At 43.5% G+C, this 17229-nt stretch overlaps 1 protein-coding gene across 1 annotated transcript in view; it reads right to left on the bottom strand.

The window, feature by feature from the left end:
• Positions 1-13861, bottom strand: part of LOC146866022 (transmembrane channel-like protein 2-B) — a 704484-nt gene extending 690623 nt beyond the window's left edge. The window contains exons 1-2 of the mRNA XM_085633032.1: positions 13762-13861; positions 13456-13509 (exon numbers count right to left, since the gene is read on the bottom strand). Of these exons, the coding sequence (XP_085489158.1) occupies positions 13456-13509; positions 13762-13807 (100 nt within the window). The 5' untranslated portion in view covers positions 13808-13861. The remainder of the gene's footprint in view (positions 1-13455; positions 13510-13761) is intronic.
• Between the last annotated feature and the right edge of the window lie 3368 nt (positions 13862-17229).

Here is a 17229-nt window from a genome sequence, read left to right as displayed (position 1 = left end):
GAAATATCTCCTTGATTTGAGTAGAGGTATTAAAGATGGGGACTCTTGGCTCTCAGACCGGAGCTCGCCTGTGGAATGGATACATTGCCCGTGGACTTTTTGTGTTCTCGATCGAGACTTCTGCCAGACTGGGTGGGCTCTCCACTCGTGCTGGCCAGAATGTTGAAGGACACTCCATCGGTGATATATACTAAGTTTTGATTTCTTGATTGATATATATATATAATATATACATTTATATATTACCTACTGGCGGTCGCCAGTAGATAGATATAGTTAGGACCTATTTTCCATAGGAAATTCGCAACATTCTATTCCCAATAACTTTGGCGCCGATTGACGAATCGTCGCAGAATTTTCAAAACGTTTGGCCAGTTCCAGTCTGCTCCTATCCTGAAAGTCTCTGGATGATTCGTGTAGTGGGGGCTGAGAAAAAAGGGGGTCCCAAAACGTGTTTTCCCCATGCAATTTCCCATAGGACCTTTAGCCGCAGCTACAGCCCGACCTGCTGAACGGAATTACGCCAAATTAGGCAAAGAGGTAGTCCTCAGTTCAGACTCGTGCCTTTTGCTTAAATGGTGTAAATCCATTCAGCAGTTTCAGAGAAAATCACAATTAAATGTACATATATATCTATGGCCTCGGACGGTCCGCGTACCCTAAGCGCAACCTAAGCGCACCCTGCCGTGCACGAGCTGTATTCTAATTGGCTGTCAACACTCCAAATCAGGAAGTTTTGGCAGACATCTTGTGCCTCAGTAGAACTGAGGCACAAAAAACCAAAGAAAAAACCTCGCAAAACGCGCAAAGGGGGCAGGGTAGACACATCCTGGTACCCTAGGCCTGCTCATGGGGTCCCACAAGGACCCCCAAGGCCCCAAACATTTTTTAATTTTTTAAATTGTGGGATGTGCATAGGATCCGCGCATCCCACTGCAGAAAAAAAAACATGAAGCGCGGGTTCCTGCACTTCGTTTATAATTAGCCCCCGCGGGGCCAAGTCCCGGGGGCATTATATTATAGTTATGGGGGGTCCCCAGGTACCGCCAACCCCCGGGGCTTTTGAGAAATATGTGGGGGGGCTCTCAGCTCCCCCCAGCCCCGGGGACCGCCACCCCCCGGGGCTTTAGAAAAAATGGGTCGGGGGTTCAAAGGCCCCCCCAAGCCTCGAGGACCACCACCCCCGGGGCTTTATGACAAAAAATGTGGGGGGCTCACGGCCCCCTCTAGCCCTGGGGACCGCCACCCCCGGGTGGTATATATATATATATATAATATATATTTAAATAACTAAAAAAAACACATTCAATGGATGATGTCATCAGTGATGTCATTTGAGATGTCATCAGTGATGTCACTGACCATGTCATGAATGATGTAATATGTGACATCATCATCAGCAGTGGATTGCGGGCGCACAAGATGTAGTTAGTACAATTAACTATATCGGAGGAATTTGAATGGTTTCGTACGAGTGAAATGTCCAGCTAACTATAACACCCCTAAAACCTATGGTTTTTTCAGTGAATTTCTAAGGTTTTTTAAATGCTAATTCCTAACTATATCAGGCCTGAAACCTATGTTTTTTTCAGTGCATATATATATATGGAACACGTATAAGGGGCGTGACATTACAAAAGGAAGTAGTTGCCCGCCAAGCGCGTTCCTTTCCTAAAAGCCTCTGAAGAGATGGTGAAATTCCATCGAAACGCGTCAGGCGAAGGAAGGGCTGTTCATCATACTGGCGAACCTTCTTGTCCATACCGCGATTAAAGGCTGGTAACCTTCTCTCTGGTTCGAGTGCAGCTCAAGGGGCTACCTTGTTGTTGAATTTTGAGGCGGACGCCCATCTGGATTCACCACTCTCTAAGTGGAACAGAGAGTTCGGATTAAGGACTGGCAGGCAAGCTGGGGCTCACGTTTGGGCTGTATTTGACAGGAATTAGCGCACCGTTACTAAGGTTGGAAATAATTGTGGCACTACGATTCCCATAAGACACTTGGAACACGTATAAGGGGCGTGACATTACAAAAGGAAGTAGTTGCCCGCCAAGCGCGTTCCTTTCCTAAAAGCCTCTGAAGAGATGGTGAAATTCCATCGAAACGCGTCAGGCGAAGGAAGGGCTGTTCATCATACAGTGCAGCTCAAGGGGCTACCTTGTTGTTGAATTTTGAGGCGGACGCCCATCTGCCGAGTCTGCACCACCCCACGATTCCCAGGGGGCCACGGGAGTGGATTCACCACTCTCTAAGTGGAACAGAGAGTTCGGATTAAGGACTGGCAGGCAAGCTGGGGCTCACGTTTGGGCTGTATTTGACAGGAATTAGCGCACCGTTACTAAGGTTGGAAATAATTGTGGCACTACGATTCCCATAAGACACTTGGAACACGTATAAGGGGCGTGACATTACAAAAGGAAGTAGTTGCCCGCCAAGCGCGTTCCTTTCCTAAAAGCCTCTGAAGAGATGGTGAAATTCCATCGAAACGCGTCAGGCGAAGGAAGGGCTGTTCATCATATTGGCGAACCTTCTTGTCCATACCGCGATTAAAGGCTGGTAACCTTCTCTCTGGTTCGAGTGCAGCTCAAGGGGCTACCTTGTTGTTGAATATATATATATATATATATATATATATATATATATAGATATATATATATTTATATAAATATGTGTGTGTGTGTGTGTGTGTGTGTGTGCGTGTGTGTGTGTGTGTGTGTGTGTGTGTTTGTGTGTGCTATGCTTGTTTATAGTAATAAATATCTATTGTCTTCCTCTTAAAATCCTGCATTCATAAAGGCATTTGCTTCCTTTTAAAACTGCATTGATAAATTAATTTTCCTCATTTTGAGAGTGCTGAGTTTATTTTTCTAAGTGTGTCATACTGTTTCAAAGTCTGAAGAAACACAGATGCTCCCGTCACAAGCTTAGCCCCTACTCCTTGCAGCCCAGTTCTGTGTGATAGGGAGAGAGCAGGAGAGTGCCATATCTACAGAGTTATGGCACTCTTCTCACTTCAACCTAGGGCCACCACTGAATTTTGCTGCCGAGCGACATGAACATACATTTCTGCCATAGTGTAAAGGTGTGTGTGTGAATCTAGCATAGGTTTTCTACTGGAAGGGTTCCCTTCCGGTACAAAATACTATGCCTAGACAGCTTTTACAACTTTTCCTGCTTTGTATGTGTGCTGTACAGTGAAGCATACATTCAAAGTCAGAAAAGAAAGGAGAAATAAAAATATTTCTCCTTCTAGTGCCTGCTTTCAAGTGGCTTTGATGTTGATACAAAACCCTGTCTACAATTGTTAGTAGATAGGGCTTTGCGTCAAAAGCCATGGGAGGTTGGATGGGAATGCCCATGTACAAGCCATGGAACGCCCCTAGATGCTAAGTAAGGGAAAGCAGCGATTCACGTTGGTTTGTGTTACTTTTAAGACTACTCCAGTTCAAAGCAGGTTACGCTTGCACTGGAAAGTATATTACTAAGAAACATTTTGTGCTGGTTTGCATCACTTTTGTGATGCAAACCCTGCAAAGATGTTAACAAAACTGGCCTTTATTGTCCCATTTCTACCTAGGGAAATAGAATAAATATGTGCTTTTGCCCTTGAAATGTCTTTATTGATTCTCCACAAGTAATATTTTCCCTTTAAAGTAACCACTTTGCATGGACTAGTATTATTTTTTAGTGGTCTCTTCCCAGCCCCACCTCAAGTCCAAGTTTATTCCTGCCCGTGTCCTTTGGTGTACTGGTGTCTTAGGTGGGGAGAAAGGGGAACGGTCAGTTGAGTCCCATTCCCCAGCTGTATATGTCCAGCCAACCCCTACCTTAGGATAAACCATTACAGCTATTAAATACAAATGTGTGTTGGGCGGCAACACAACAAGAATTAGCAAAGCCAAATGGTCTGGTATTGGAAGTTAGCCTTTTGGCAATCCTTATATTGTTTTGTCATGGTTTTTGCAAAACTTCATTGTTTAGGAAGCTGCTGGGCCCATCAATCTAAAAAACATTGACTAAAGGCATAAATGCTGTTTTGGTCTCAAAAAACACATATCACCATAGTATTCCCTTGCACTGACGGGAACGGCTTTGTGTGTTGATGTGCTCCTTTTGAAAGGGTAGCAATCCAGAACTCATTGTGAAATCAGCCAATGGCTGAAGTGGGCTGACAATTGACAATGTGAATGACAGAACCACAGACTAATGAACAAAGTCTGGCTGCAAAACCCCTACAGGTACCTGTGTTATACATATAATTTTAGTAAAATGAAAAGGTCTTGACAAACACAGACATGAGAGGCCATTCAGTCTGGAGAAAGAAAGAAAGAAAGAAAGAAAGAAAGAAAGAAAGAAAGAAAGAAAGAAAGAAAGAAACAAACAAACAAACAAACAAACAATCAAACAAACAAACAAAGAAACAGAGAAACATAGAAAGAAACAAAGAAAGAAACAAAGAAAAAGTAAAGGAGAAAAGACAGACGGAATAAAATAGGAAGCCAAGAAAGAAAAGAAAAGGGTGGAAGGAAAGTAAGATAGATTGTGAGAAGGAACGAAAGAGGAAAGAGAGAGAAAGAAAGAAAGAAAGAAAGAAAGAAAGAAAGAAAGAAAGAAAGAAAGAAAGAAAGAAAGAAAGAAAGAAAGAAAGAAAGAAAGAGAGAAAGAAAGAAGTGAGGAATGTCAGACAGTTCTGGTTGCTAAGAAAGAGCACCCGCATGAACCTATGTTTAGAGCTCATGTGAGCTGCTGGTTTGGTGTGAAAAAGCAGCAGTCAGATAAACCAGGGGTCTCCAACGAGTAGCTCGGAAGCTACTGGTAGCTCACCAGCACCCTGAAAGTAGCTCTCAGAGTTGAAGACAAGTCAAGACAATCTCAGAGAGTCTATGCATATTAAAGAGGGCAGCACTGCTCCTCTCAAAACACTTGGAGTGAAAGCAAACCAATAGCAGAGCCTTACAATAACACTCAAACACAAACGGAGTTTGGTTACGGGGTCTGCCACACAACTGTCTGTATCCACTTTAAATCTAAATCACAAGGAGATTGGCCATGTTATACGCCCTGATCTATCAGTCGCAGCACATGTGTGAACAATGTACTATCAAAGAATGACAGTAGTAATCAGTGCTGACCAACCAAAGTGTGGAACTGTAGGAGCCAGAGAGAACATTTGTTAGGAGCATGATCAACCCAAGAGCTGAGAGGAGCAGAGAATGGATCCAGAGCAAAGAAAAAATAAGAGCCTCATTTATGTGTCTGTCTGTCTGACATGGTATCCCTCCATAATAAACAGTGTTGCTTACTGTAAGCTACGCCTAGAGTCAAGGAACGTCAAACGTTTATGCCCGCCCGCATTATAAGGGTTTCATCTTTGGCGCAATTTTGTCCGTTCACAGCATAATAGTGCCCATGGTGTAATAATGGTCATCCTTGACTATCACGGGTATTATTTAGTGTAGTTTTCCCATACCCGCTGCCATCATTGACATATTAAGAGCATGACTGGCTTACTTTTAGCCACCCCTTGCTGAATGATGTATGTTTCTCGCATAATAATGGCCATAACTAATATGCGTTGGGCATCCTGGATGTTATGGCTTTCAGCTTTGGTACGTTGGCGCTGGTAAAATGGTGGCCATTATTCGCATAAATCAAATGCTACCAGTTGGGCTTCAGCACTTACTGTGGTACCCACATGAGTAGCCCTGCAAACATGTCCCAGGCCTGCCACTGCAGCACCTGTGTGTACAGCTTTAAACTGCCATGTTGACCTGGCAAGGTCAGCTACTTGTAAATACACTAAGGATCAACGGGGATCAAAAAAAGCCAGGGGGTACTAATCCCTCAATAGAAGGCTTATTATCACACAAAGTACGTCCCTCTATATGTGAGAAAAAGAAAAAAGAAAAGTAGAAGTCGTGCAATGTCAGAATAAGAGCAAGGAGGAGAAATATCCTTCAGGACAAGAACCCCCACTCACCGCTAGGTGACACGCTTCATCATATGGGTTCCCTCCTCACACCGAGGTGTGGGCTACAACTCCCCAAGGGGAGGAGCTAAGGTGTTTTCTCAAGATGAACATATGGATGGTGTGAAAAAGTGTGAGTGATTAAAAATGTCTCTTTTGGCTCACTAAATCTTTATTGGGTGGCCTCAGAGACAAAGTAAAAAAATGAGAGGACTAGGGATTAAAACAATATATCCCTAGATATAGGTCAACATGTTTCTGCCATAGGTTGGTCCCCTAAAGAGATCCAGAGGCATTCATCAGGACCAAGGACCCAGAGGCATCAACGAGCAACAGTCCAACCTGATTGTTAAGCTAAGTAACAGACAACTTACTTACCGGGAAACATGGGTGCTCAACAAAGGATTGGGTTTTGTACCCACTCATTTAGGAGATGACCTTACGACCTACATTGCATTTTCTCAATATTTTCGAAAGATTAGATTGAATTTTTTCATTGAACAATCACCGAATGTTACCACAAACTCCATTATGAACACAGGATTGCGCAACAAGTCCACCTTTAATTCACCACTACAACTGGTCCCCGCCGAATGTGGCTACCTTTGAGAAGGTGGTTCTCAAGGATTTTGAGAATCCGAAATCCATGGCAAAAATCCCTCAACATCTCCAAGGAAGAAACAACATGTCTGCAGAACCTGGGAATGGATCAGGAAATCATAGTCAAGCCGGCAGACAAAGGGGGAGCCATAGTGATTATGGATCGCAAACAATACCATGATGAATGTGTCCATCAGCTATCTAATACGAAGCACTATACTAAACTACGGAGTGATCCGACATTCAGATTACAGAAATCCATCAAACATTTGGCTGAAATAGGAAAGGAAAAGGGGTGGATTTCAAGGAGTAGATGTGAATTTTTACAACTTACTAAACCAAGGCCACCCTATTTTTATGTTCTCCCCAAAATTCACAAACCTTGAAGACCCCAACCGGTGAGACCGATATTTTCAGGAATAGGCTCCAAATTGGAGCCCCTCTCACAGTTTGGGGATTGGTTCCTATGACCGTTTGTAGTCAAGATGCCTTCCTATCTGCAGGACACGGAACATGTGCTGAATGTCCTAACTGAAATTCCATTTGGCCAGCGGAGTATGCAGAGTTCTGCTAACTCGGTGCTTCGCTGGGAAAGCAAAGTTTAGCAAAAAACTCAGACTCCGCGGCATAGCAGAATTTGCCCTGTCACCCACCCCGCTTTCTGGCTTACCTGGTAACGCCGGTGATTCCTTGCCATGCCCGGGCTGTCCTCTCCTCCTGGCGGTCTCCAGTTCTCTCCACTCCAGGCTTGTCCAACTCCCCAGACGCTCTACGTCACTTTTGGGAAGACTGCGCAGGCAAGCGCAACTCTTAGGAAGCCCTGCGCATGCACGTGCATGCGCAGTCCTCCCAGGAGTTACGTTGAGCATAGGTGAGTGGGATGAGCCTGGAGTGGAGAAAGGAGACAGTCAGGAGGACAGCCCAGTCAGGGCATGGAAGCACCGGCGTGACCAGGTAAGTCTGCGGCAGCCTCAGGTGGGTGGCAGCAGGGGGCAGTGCGGAGCGGTATTCCATAGTTTTTAGCCAACTCTGTGGAATTCCGTGAAGTGGCACTCCGTCAACTCCGCCCACCCTTAGATGACACCCTTTTGACAATCAGAAAACTTTGGAAGAAAGAACGGAGGGAGATTTGACACCCGCATCTTTCATAATGGATTGTGCAACTTTGGCAATGAAGGAGAATTGTTTTCAATATCAGGAGTCCCTCTGTTGGCAAACATTAGAGACTTCCATGGGAAGTATGTTTGCACCGAGCATGGCTAATCTGTAAATGCATCAATTTGAATCTATGCACATCTATCCTCCTGAGAATTCATACGCATGGAATATAACAACTTGGTAGAGATATTTAGATGATATTTTGGTCATCTGGGAAGGTGACCTGGATTTTCTCTTGAGTTTTGCTGGCTGACTAAACACAAGAAACAGGAACCTCAAATTCACCTGTGAATACAGTAAGACATCTCTACCCTTCCTTCAACTGTACCAAAAATATGGAGTCCTGTGTTCAGAGCTCTATAAAAAACCCATGTCACATAATTTATTACTCTGCTATGACAGCTTTCACCCACGAGCCCTGAGAAACAACTTACCGGTGGGGCAATTCCCGAGGATAAGGAGGAACTGCAGAGAACTTGAAAAATTCAAAGACCATGCCATGACACTTAGCAATTGTTTGATACGGAGATCATACCCTTCTCATTTGATCAGGAAAGCAGCAAAAAGAGCAAGGAACAATAAAAGAGAGGCCTTGCTAGAGTCATACAATAAACTATCGGCGGAGAGGCTTGTATGTGTGACTACTTACACTCATCTCATGGACACAGTAAGTAAGGGGATTGAAAAGAATTGGCCAATTTTGAATGTAGGGAATAGATTTCTTTCCAAACCGCTCTTTACATTCAAAAGAAGCAAGAATATAAAAGACATGATTGGACAAACTAGACCACGAACAATAACAAAGAAATCAGGTCTCCAGCTGTGTCCGTGTAACATGATGGACGTGGGGATGACGACTCGTAAAGTAAAAACTAGGATCACTGAGCACCGAAGTGCCATTAGATGCCTGAAGACCAATTCAAAACTCACAAGACATTTCCAAGACCTTGGCCACATAGCCAATGACATCCTCTGGCTAGTATTGGATAATCCCAATCACACCACAATTATGGGTTCATTAGAGTCAGTGCTCTTCTACAGAGAACAAAGCTGGGTTTTCAAACTGAAAAGTGATAGCGTGGGTCTCAACGACAAGATACCGTGGACCAATCTATCCAGATAACTAGATGAGTCTGCATGTCTGGCCCTAGGCTGTGTACGTGCTGCTTGGCAGTGGTGTGAAAGACGCAGTGGACTGGATTGCAAGTGTTTTCTAGGTACCTTGACCCTGGGACCATACGTGCATGTTCCATTCCTCCAGTCAACCCAAGTGCCAAGATTGCCCAATATCCAGCAACCTGGTGCAGAGTCTCACTCCCCTGTTATTCTATTTGTGTATGGTATTGATACAATTGGTTGAATTTCAGAGGAGTTACCGGCCCACGTGAGTTTTACCACACTGTCACCTATGGATGTGCGACGACTTTTTCTAGTACACTAATGATTAAGGAACACTTGTTCCCTGTATTTTGCATTTTCAACGGGAGGAGCATATAATGCATTTCTTCCCCCACTAGATTGTGACGCACATCCTTTCATGGGTGAATGAACCCCCAGCAGATCCGTCTACCAACGGTATAACCGTCAGCTGGCTTTTGACTTGTGGGAGGCGGCTCGTTATTTGGCACTGAGATTAAGGGTCCCAGAATCCTTAGCGGGTTTCTGGACCCACGTGACAAGCACGGCACGTCCGCGTACGTCCTTGACGCAGTATCCAGTTTTGTCTATTTCAAACTTCCAGGCAGCGACAGCGTTACTCTCACCTGGACGTTCACGGACAATCTGCACTATACCAATGCGGTAAACAAACGACCTGATCATAGGACTTCCTAAAGGATTGGTGAGTGAGTGCTGTTGGGCCCCCTACAGACTCAGTCTATCAGAGACTGATACCGCTGGACGATAGAGACAATGCGCTGCGTATTCATAACCTCGGAGCAAGGCTGTGCTCTTCTCGATTATTTTTCAGTTTCGAGACCAACACGGAAGACCCACTGGTGCTTTCCAATCAATAGTTATTGAGTGTAGACTCCCTGTTGCCGTCAAGTTTTCTTTATGGATCTAGTTACATATGATCCTTAGTACAGCACACAACTGCCATGCATACCTGACACAAGACCAGAGATGCGAAGGACTGATCAGCCCCCGAGTGTTGGAGCGGTTTTATACACATATACAATCTTGCATGTGAGATGTTATATGATGAAATGTGAGAGACACAGGTCCACTAAATTCTGTGGGACCCTACACTGGATCATGGTTGTTCTGGTAGGACGGAATAGACTGTTGGTTTCTCCCAGTTGATTCTCGGTGTTAAAATTATTCAATACTTATGGTGACAAATGTACATAAATAGACATTATGTTCTATGTTCCTTACAGTTGGGCACATTAAGACTTTCCAAGAGCATGAAGAGTTGGGGTGGTATATCACATTATGGGTAAGCATAACCAATACCAAGGAAATTAAGCAAATTTTTGGTAATGTCAATAAATGTAGTTTTGAATGTTGTTTATTTGGTTTTCCAGAGTAGACGAAGCCCTTTGAAGTGACTTGGGTCATTGAACACCTGACCGCCCTGTTCCTGTGGTGTCCAGTATATTATGTATTTTTTTCACGTATGCAGACTGACTATTTAACTATGGTCCTGATGAATGCCTCTGAATGTCTTTAGGGGACCAGCCTATGGCAGAAACCTGTTTACCTATATCTAGGGATATATTGGTTTAATCCCTACTCCTCTCGCTTTCTAACTCTGCCCCTGATGCCACCCAATAAAGATTTAGTGGACCCAGAGAGACATTTTTAATCACTCACACTTTTTCGCACTCTGCCCCTCATTCACCACCATCCATACGCTCATCTCGGGAAAAAACCTTAGCTCCTCCCCTCGGGGAGTTGTGCCCCACACCTCGGTGTGCGGAGGGAACCATATGATGACGCATGTCACCTAACGGTGAGTGAGGGTTCTTGTCCGGAAGGAAATTTCTCCTCCTGGCTCTTTCTTCTGAAATCACATGAAATCTACTTTTAATTTTTCTTTTTCTCACATATAGCCGGACGTATTCTGTTTGATAATAAGATCACCTACATGCCAGGTCCAAACCTTCCCATTTATTACATGTGAGGCACACCATAGGTTGGCCTTGGGTAGCCCCATGGCCAGGGTGCAGTGTATTTAAAAGATGGGACATTAAACGTGAGCCCAGTGCATCATCACGGAGCAGCAAAGCTTCAATGATCCTGCACCGCCTTAAGGAACCAATGCCTCACCTGCATCCATGATGCCTCACCTCCTCTGTGCCACACATTGCGTTTGATTTCATTACATCCAGGGTACTGTTACTGGGGTCCGCGTGACTCCTGTATCCGGCACATGCTCCATTGCGATCGACCTGAACTTTTGGATTATCCCGGTCAAGCTTGACCAGATAGCTCCAGTTATAGACTTCTAAACATTGCATTTTTATTAAATATTCAAACATTTATATCTTGACTTGGGTATGTTGGATTTTAGTCATTTTGATCTTGTTTTACTCAGATAAATATTGGCTATTTTTCTAAACTGGTATGGAGTGCTTTGTGGTATTTTCACTGTGTTACTGTGTGTGTGTGAACAAATACTTTACACATTGCCTTTTTAGTTTAGCCTGACTGTTCTCTGCCAAGCTACCAGATGGTGAGTCCAGGTAAACGTTTAGTGTGTACTAGTGGGGGGTCCATATTTGGATAGGGTGCATACCTCTGCCAACTACAGACCCCAATTTCTAACAAAATGCAACACTAAAGTAATAATAACGTAAAAACAAACACTTGCACTGAAGAATGTACCTTGTGTCAGATGTAAAAAAAAAAAATGATGTGCTTCTTGTGAAAAGGACTAAAATCAGTCACTCAAAGTAAAGTTAGCCAGTGGCTAAAGTAGGCTGAGCCATTGTTCTATGCTGTATGCTTTAGTGGGTGGAAGCAAAACGTGAATGTCACAGGAACAAACCAAGATTAACTTCTCCATCTCTTAAACACAATCCGTTGACAAAAAAGCACATGATCTGATTCAGGCAAAGGTGTATCAAGTATATCGGGACAGACATTTGTGCACAGCTCAGTCACGTCCAGACAATCATGATCAGCTCCATCAATCACAATCTCATTTCCAGAAAGGGGCATCAAAGTTGCAGGATTCAGACTTGTACACCTCATCAATGTAACATTCTCAGCTCCCAAAATGATTTGTTCATACTTTGTGAGGCAGCCGTAAGATGTTGCGTTCGAGTACATGTAAGCATCACCTCCACTGAATGGGGCACATGTACTTTCTTGTGCAGAAAACAATCCTTGCAATCACGATGCTTCAACCCCCCTTTTTGCAAATATATTATGCATACAATATGGTTTAATAAGTATCCAATGTGTATACATGTATATATAAATCGAACTGTTAAAAACTGTCATGATTCTGACGCAAGCATGTAAAACCGCTGAAATTTGCCAGCAATGATTATCAATGACCACTACACATGCCATAACTTATTTCACCTGCCTTGCTGTTCACTTGATAGCTTTCTTTTGGTATCTGTATTGTTGGCAGATTGGTGTTTTGAGCATGGCAGGCAGGGCGAGTTAATATATGTGTTGTGTGTGTGTTATTAACCAATACTGGGGGATTTCACAGGTTTGCACATTTAGCCAGAACCATGAATCAGTATGATGTACTTAGTTTCCAAATCCCACTGCGCACTGCCAAAGGCTATGCCCTGCATCCAACCCAACGTGGGTGGTCAACCCCAACTGAGCATGCAAAGCGGGTAGGTGCCAGAACCGGTGCCCAAACCATTGTGAGTGGACGACCCCTGCCGAGTCAACCCCTTCATGCAATTGGCCAAACCCCACTACACAAAAGATTTGGCCTGTAGAGCCTGACCTTTAGATATTTTTGGGAATCCACAAATCCTAATTTGGATACTTGAAAAAAATCCAAACCACAGGCCCGGTTAGCAAGAACACAGGGCACGCTTCTGTGACCAATTCCTCTCCTTTCTGGGGCCGTGGCGCCCTGGATTCGTGGTACTCAGTTATGAAGCTTGCCTTGTTCTAAATTCTTTTTCCAGATTCGCAAATTAACCCTGACACCGAAAATGTTGTTCAGGGTCCGCTGTACTTGTATTTGTACTGTACACCCCAGGCGCCATGTTAGGTGTGATTTGGTAAAGGTGGAATTTGCCCATATAAAACTGCCTACAAGTTTGGAATTATTTGATGAGATTGGCTCGGAAACACCCTTGTCTATGGTAGTTCCTCATTCGTCAGGAAATAACAGTAATTCTGAATCCCGGAATTACCAGACCCTGCAGCATCGGTAATTGTAGGTGGGGAATTACATACGCGGTGTTCCTGCGTCACTCTTGATGGAAACCTAAAGTGTAAACCAAGATTACCGGAAGTGGGATTCTGAATTTTCAGAGAAATCAACTGTCAGGAGGGTGTAAGAAGAAAGGCGTCCTACACTGGAAGAATACATAGAACAACAAGGCTGTAAAAGTGCCTAGTACCACACCGGCCTCGGGATGCGTATCTCTTTCAAAAGAATGTGAAAAATAAAAGTAAAAGGTCCTAACATATACGTGACATCTGACTAAAAATAACATCACAAAACAGAAGAGCACAGGTGTAGGCATGGTCTGCTCAAGACACAACTACGGTAAATATTCGTGTGCAGCAACACCACTCACCATCACTTTCCTCCGATTCACTGCTCTCCACCATTCCATCGATGTCAATTCCAACTGCAACGACACAAATTTGATGCATAAGATTTTTTTTCCACAGGGTACTGTTTCTGTTTCATCATACATGACTTCTGATTCTATTAAATACTTCTGCCCAATTGTTTCACATTCAATAAGCTGCTAAACGTTACTTCATCATTAAATACCGTTTACTCTAGTCCTACTCGATCGACACAGAAACACCTTGTGAAGGGCTTTGGCATTAAAAGGTTTATACCGAAAACACGTCGTTCGATTCGCTTTACTCACCATCGTCCATGAGTTCTTTCACGCGATTCCTTCCCTTTCGAACCATTATTAACACTAATTGTTTCCTCTTGGTGCGATAGTAAAAAATATATACTTTTCTGGAAACTACTCCGATAGGGTTTTTGTCCTTTTGGTTGGTTGCACACCAGCCTTCTGAACAAACTGCCGTGCAACATAAGAATTCTATGTATTGTGAGTTAAAGTAATATAATCTAACGCTAAATAATAAACTAGAGTGTCCACACCCTCTTCTTCAGGGCTGTCTGATGACAAGAAAAGGTGACTCCATTGCACTTGGTCTCCATGGCAATCGGAGGTGTCAAAGGCGGGTCTGTCCATTGGTGGGGTGGTGAGGCACCAAAGGCGGAAGCCGTGAAAGGCCAAAGGGCACATCCTGTCCTACTCAGACCACCCGTAGAATACAGCGGCGCCCTTGGACACTTCAAATTACATCCTTGAGAAATGAAGAGAAAATGGGGAATGTTTGCAAAGGGCAGTGGAGGGGCAGCTGCCCACTTCTCTCGCCCACGCCTTCTTTTGCATATCGCACCTGCTGGTTTCTCAGTTCATTATTTAAACATCAAAGCAAAAAGCTTTCGAGGGTCAAGTGAGCTGGAGGGATGGGTGTTCTGCGTTACATCAGTATTGTCGTTGAAGCGTGACAAGAGCAGGGCAGTACCTCTGCAGTAGAGAAGCTATAGGAAAATACTATAGATGAGGGGGGCCAAAATACTATTTTAATTCCCACGTTTTACATCTTTAGCTGCGAAGAATGCCACGATTTGTTAACAGGGCTGCATTCGTAGTGCACTGATACATACTCACAATCGAGTCACTGGGTAATTTCATCAGTTTAGAGCACAAATACCAAGCGAAAGGAAATTGCTAGTTCCCACGCATCAACTATTATTTGATATTTTGGGAGAACATTTGAGACTCAAATCTGAGAAAAAAAACAAAGAATAATAATACGCAGGACACAATGTTAGCTACAAGTAAAGAAAGTGGTCAACTCCAACTTAGCTGCCACACTAGGGGGCAGATTTACAAGTCACTTGCACCACTTTTGCGTCACTTTTAACATGGGAAATGTGATGCAAAAGTGGCGCAAGGGGCTTGTAAATCTGCCTCTAGGTGTGGCCAGGTCACGCAGAAACATAACTAGCCACTAACGTATGAGAGGCAGGAATGCTGGTCCAGTTATCCTGATCCGCCAACAACCCTTTCGAGAAAAGGGTGAGGACACACGCTACTACTAAATGGAAGGTCCACATATAAAACACATTTTATTTCTTTGTTGAAAAATGCAAAACAAACATTTAGGATCCAGTTAGGACTAGAACAGAAACTCGCATAACTGGATGTCAGCTGCCCTCTATAAATGTTGGCTGATCTTGTGAATAGAATATGATAACATTATTGCTAAATCAACAAAAAAAACTTGCTGGCCTACGAATCTCATTAGTAACTATGAGGAGTTGCAATATCAGAGAAATGTGTGTGCCTACGATCCAAGCTACATAATTCGTAGAACATTATTAGGGCACTTAAACAGACAAATAGAATGTGTTAGACCTGGCATCCTTGGCATGGGTTCCCCTGACTATTTGCCTTCTGGCCTGGTTTGCTGACTTAATTTTTGATGGCTTTAGGACTCTGGGCACTTTACCACTGTTAACGAGAGCTAAAGTGCATGTGCTCTCTACTTAAAACATGGTAACATTGGCTTATCCACAATTGGCATATTTAATTATTTAATTTACTTGTAAGTCCCAAGTAAAGTGCACTACATGTACCCAGGACCTGTAAACTAAATGCTGCAAGTGGGCCTGCAGCACTGATTTTGCCACACACTTCAGTAGCCCCTCAAACATGGCGCGGGCCGTTGCACAGTCTGTGAATGCATTTGTAAACTGCCAATTAGACCAGGTAAGTTTACCCTCCTGTGAGGCCCAAACCTTCCTTTTTAATACATATAAGTCACCCTCTTTGAAGGCCCTAGACAACCCTAAGGGCTGGGTGCAGTCTATTTAAATGGTTGGACATGTACTTTTAAGTTTTACATATCCTGGTAGTTAAAAATTATTACATCTGTTTTTCTTTACTGTAAGACATTTCTCTCCCATAAGCTAACAGTGGGATTACCTTATTACATTTATAAGTGTAATTTCTAATTAGAAAAAAGATGGGCTTTTCATGTTTGATGTCTCTGCACTCACAATTAAAATCACAACTTATGGAAAATACAATTTGCAAAATTTCACCAGCACCACAACATCAATAATGCATTAAATTAAAAAATCTAAAAGAGACTAGAAGAGTAACGATTTGACAGAAAAAATGGTTGCTCTAGACAAAAACGCTTAGTCCCCTCCTACTGCATCCAGCCCGAGCAGTGGGATGCTCTGTGTAACACACGGAGCCAAGGCAGCCCAATAGTCTGCCAATATCGGCTCAGCGTACAAAAATAGCAAAAATGTATGCAGAGAAAAAAGGACAGCTGACAACTAACGGCCCACTGTGGCCAGACACAACCTTTACGTTATTCACCAAGTTATTACTTTTTCCCTAATGTCCAAATTACACCCTATGTCACACCCAGGAGTATGGTATACCGACTGCCTAACACCCAGCAGTCAAAGCAAAAAAAACACCTATCACTTTTTTTCAGATACTATCAGTGTAAAAAACCAGATAGTACTAAGAAAAACTCTTTGAGACAAAAAAATAAGAGTGATGCTGGCCCTATATCACACCTAGAGCCTATGTGTATCGTTCTGTGTCATGCCCAGTGGTCCAAGTGGTCCCTATCTGACACCCAGGGACAAGCGTACCCTGTGTCATGCTCAGTGGTTTGAAAACCGTATCTACCTTCACCTTCTGTAGCGCTCTGACCAGGGGAAAATCAAAAGTGATTTATACGCTTGTCCTAGTTTGCCACATGCCACATGCCACATGCCACATTCTGCAACAAAGGATCAGATGCAGTCTCTTACCCTTTTGACGGCTGTCCGCGGATGGACTTTCGCTCCAGCAGAACTTCTAATCAATTATGGCATCTGCTCAGAGATCTTGCTGCGCAAATGTGAATCCGTTCAGGTAGGGGTAGTTCTTTCGACAGCAGTCGGGCTCGATGAACCACTCTCTCCTGGCTGGCTCACCAAAATGTTGCTCAAATATGAATTAACCTTAAATAAATGAAAAGATAAGAGGCGTTTGGCAACACAGGAACAAGTTTGTTTAATTAAATGCAGCAGCTGGGAGATTATTGACAGAGGTGCATCTGAAGACAGTCTCAAAGTACATAAATTTGGCCACCTATATACACATTTTGTGGGTACAATAAAACACTTTCTTTGAAATCATCAGAGTCATAAATAATAAAAAAAATCAGATAAGGGGGACACAGATGTTTCTCGACCTTGGGGAGAGCTAGTTTGGGCCAGTGTGTATGTCCAGCTGTCCAGT

This window comes from Triturus cristatus, chromosome 2_1 (assembly GCF_964204655.1).
Source record: "Triturus cristatus chromosome 2_1, aTriCri1.1, whole genome shotgun sequence".
Classification (NCBI taxonomy): Eukaryota; Metazoa; Chordata; class Amphibia; order Caudata; family Salamandridae; genus Triturus; species Triturus cristatus.
This window is presented reverse-complemented; position numbering and strand designations above follow the sequence as displayed.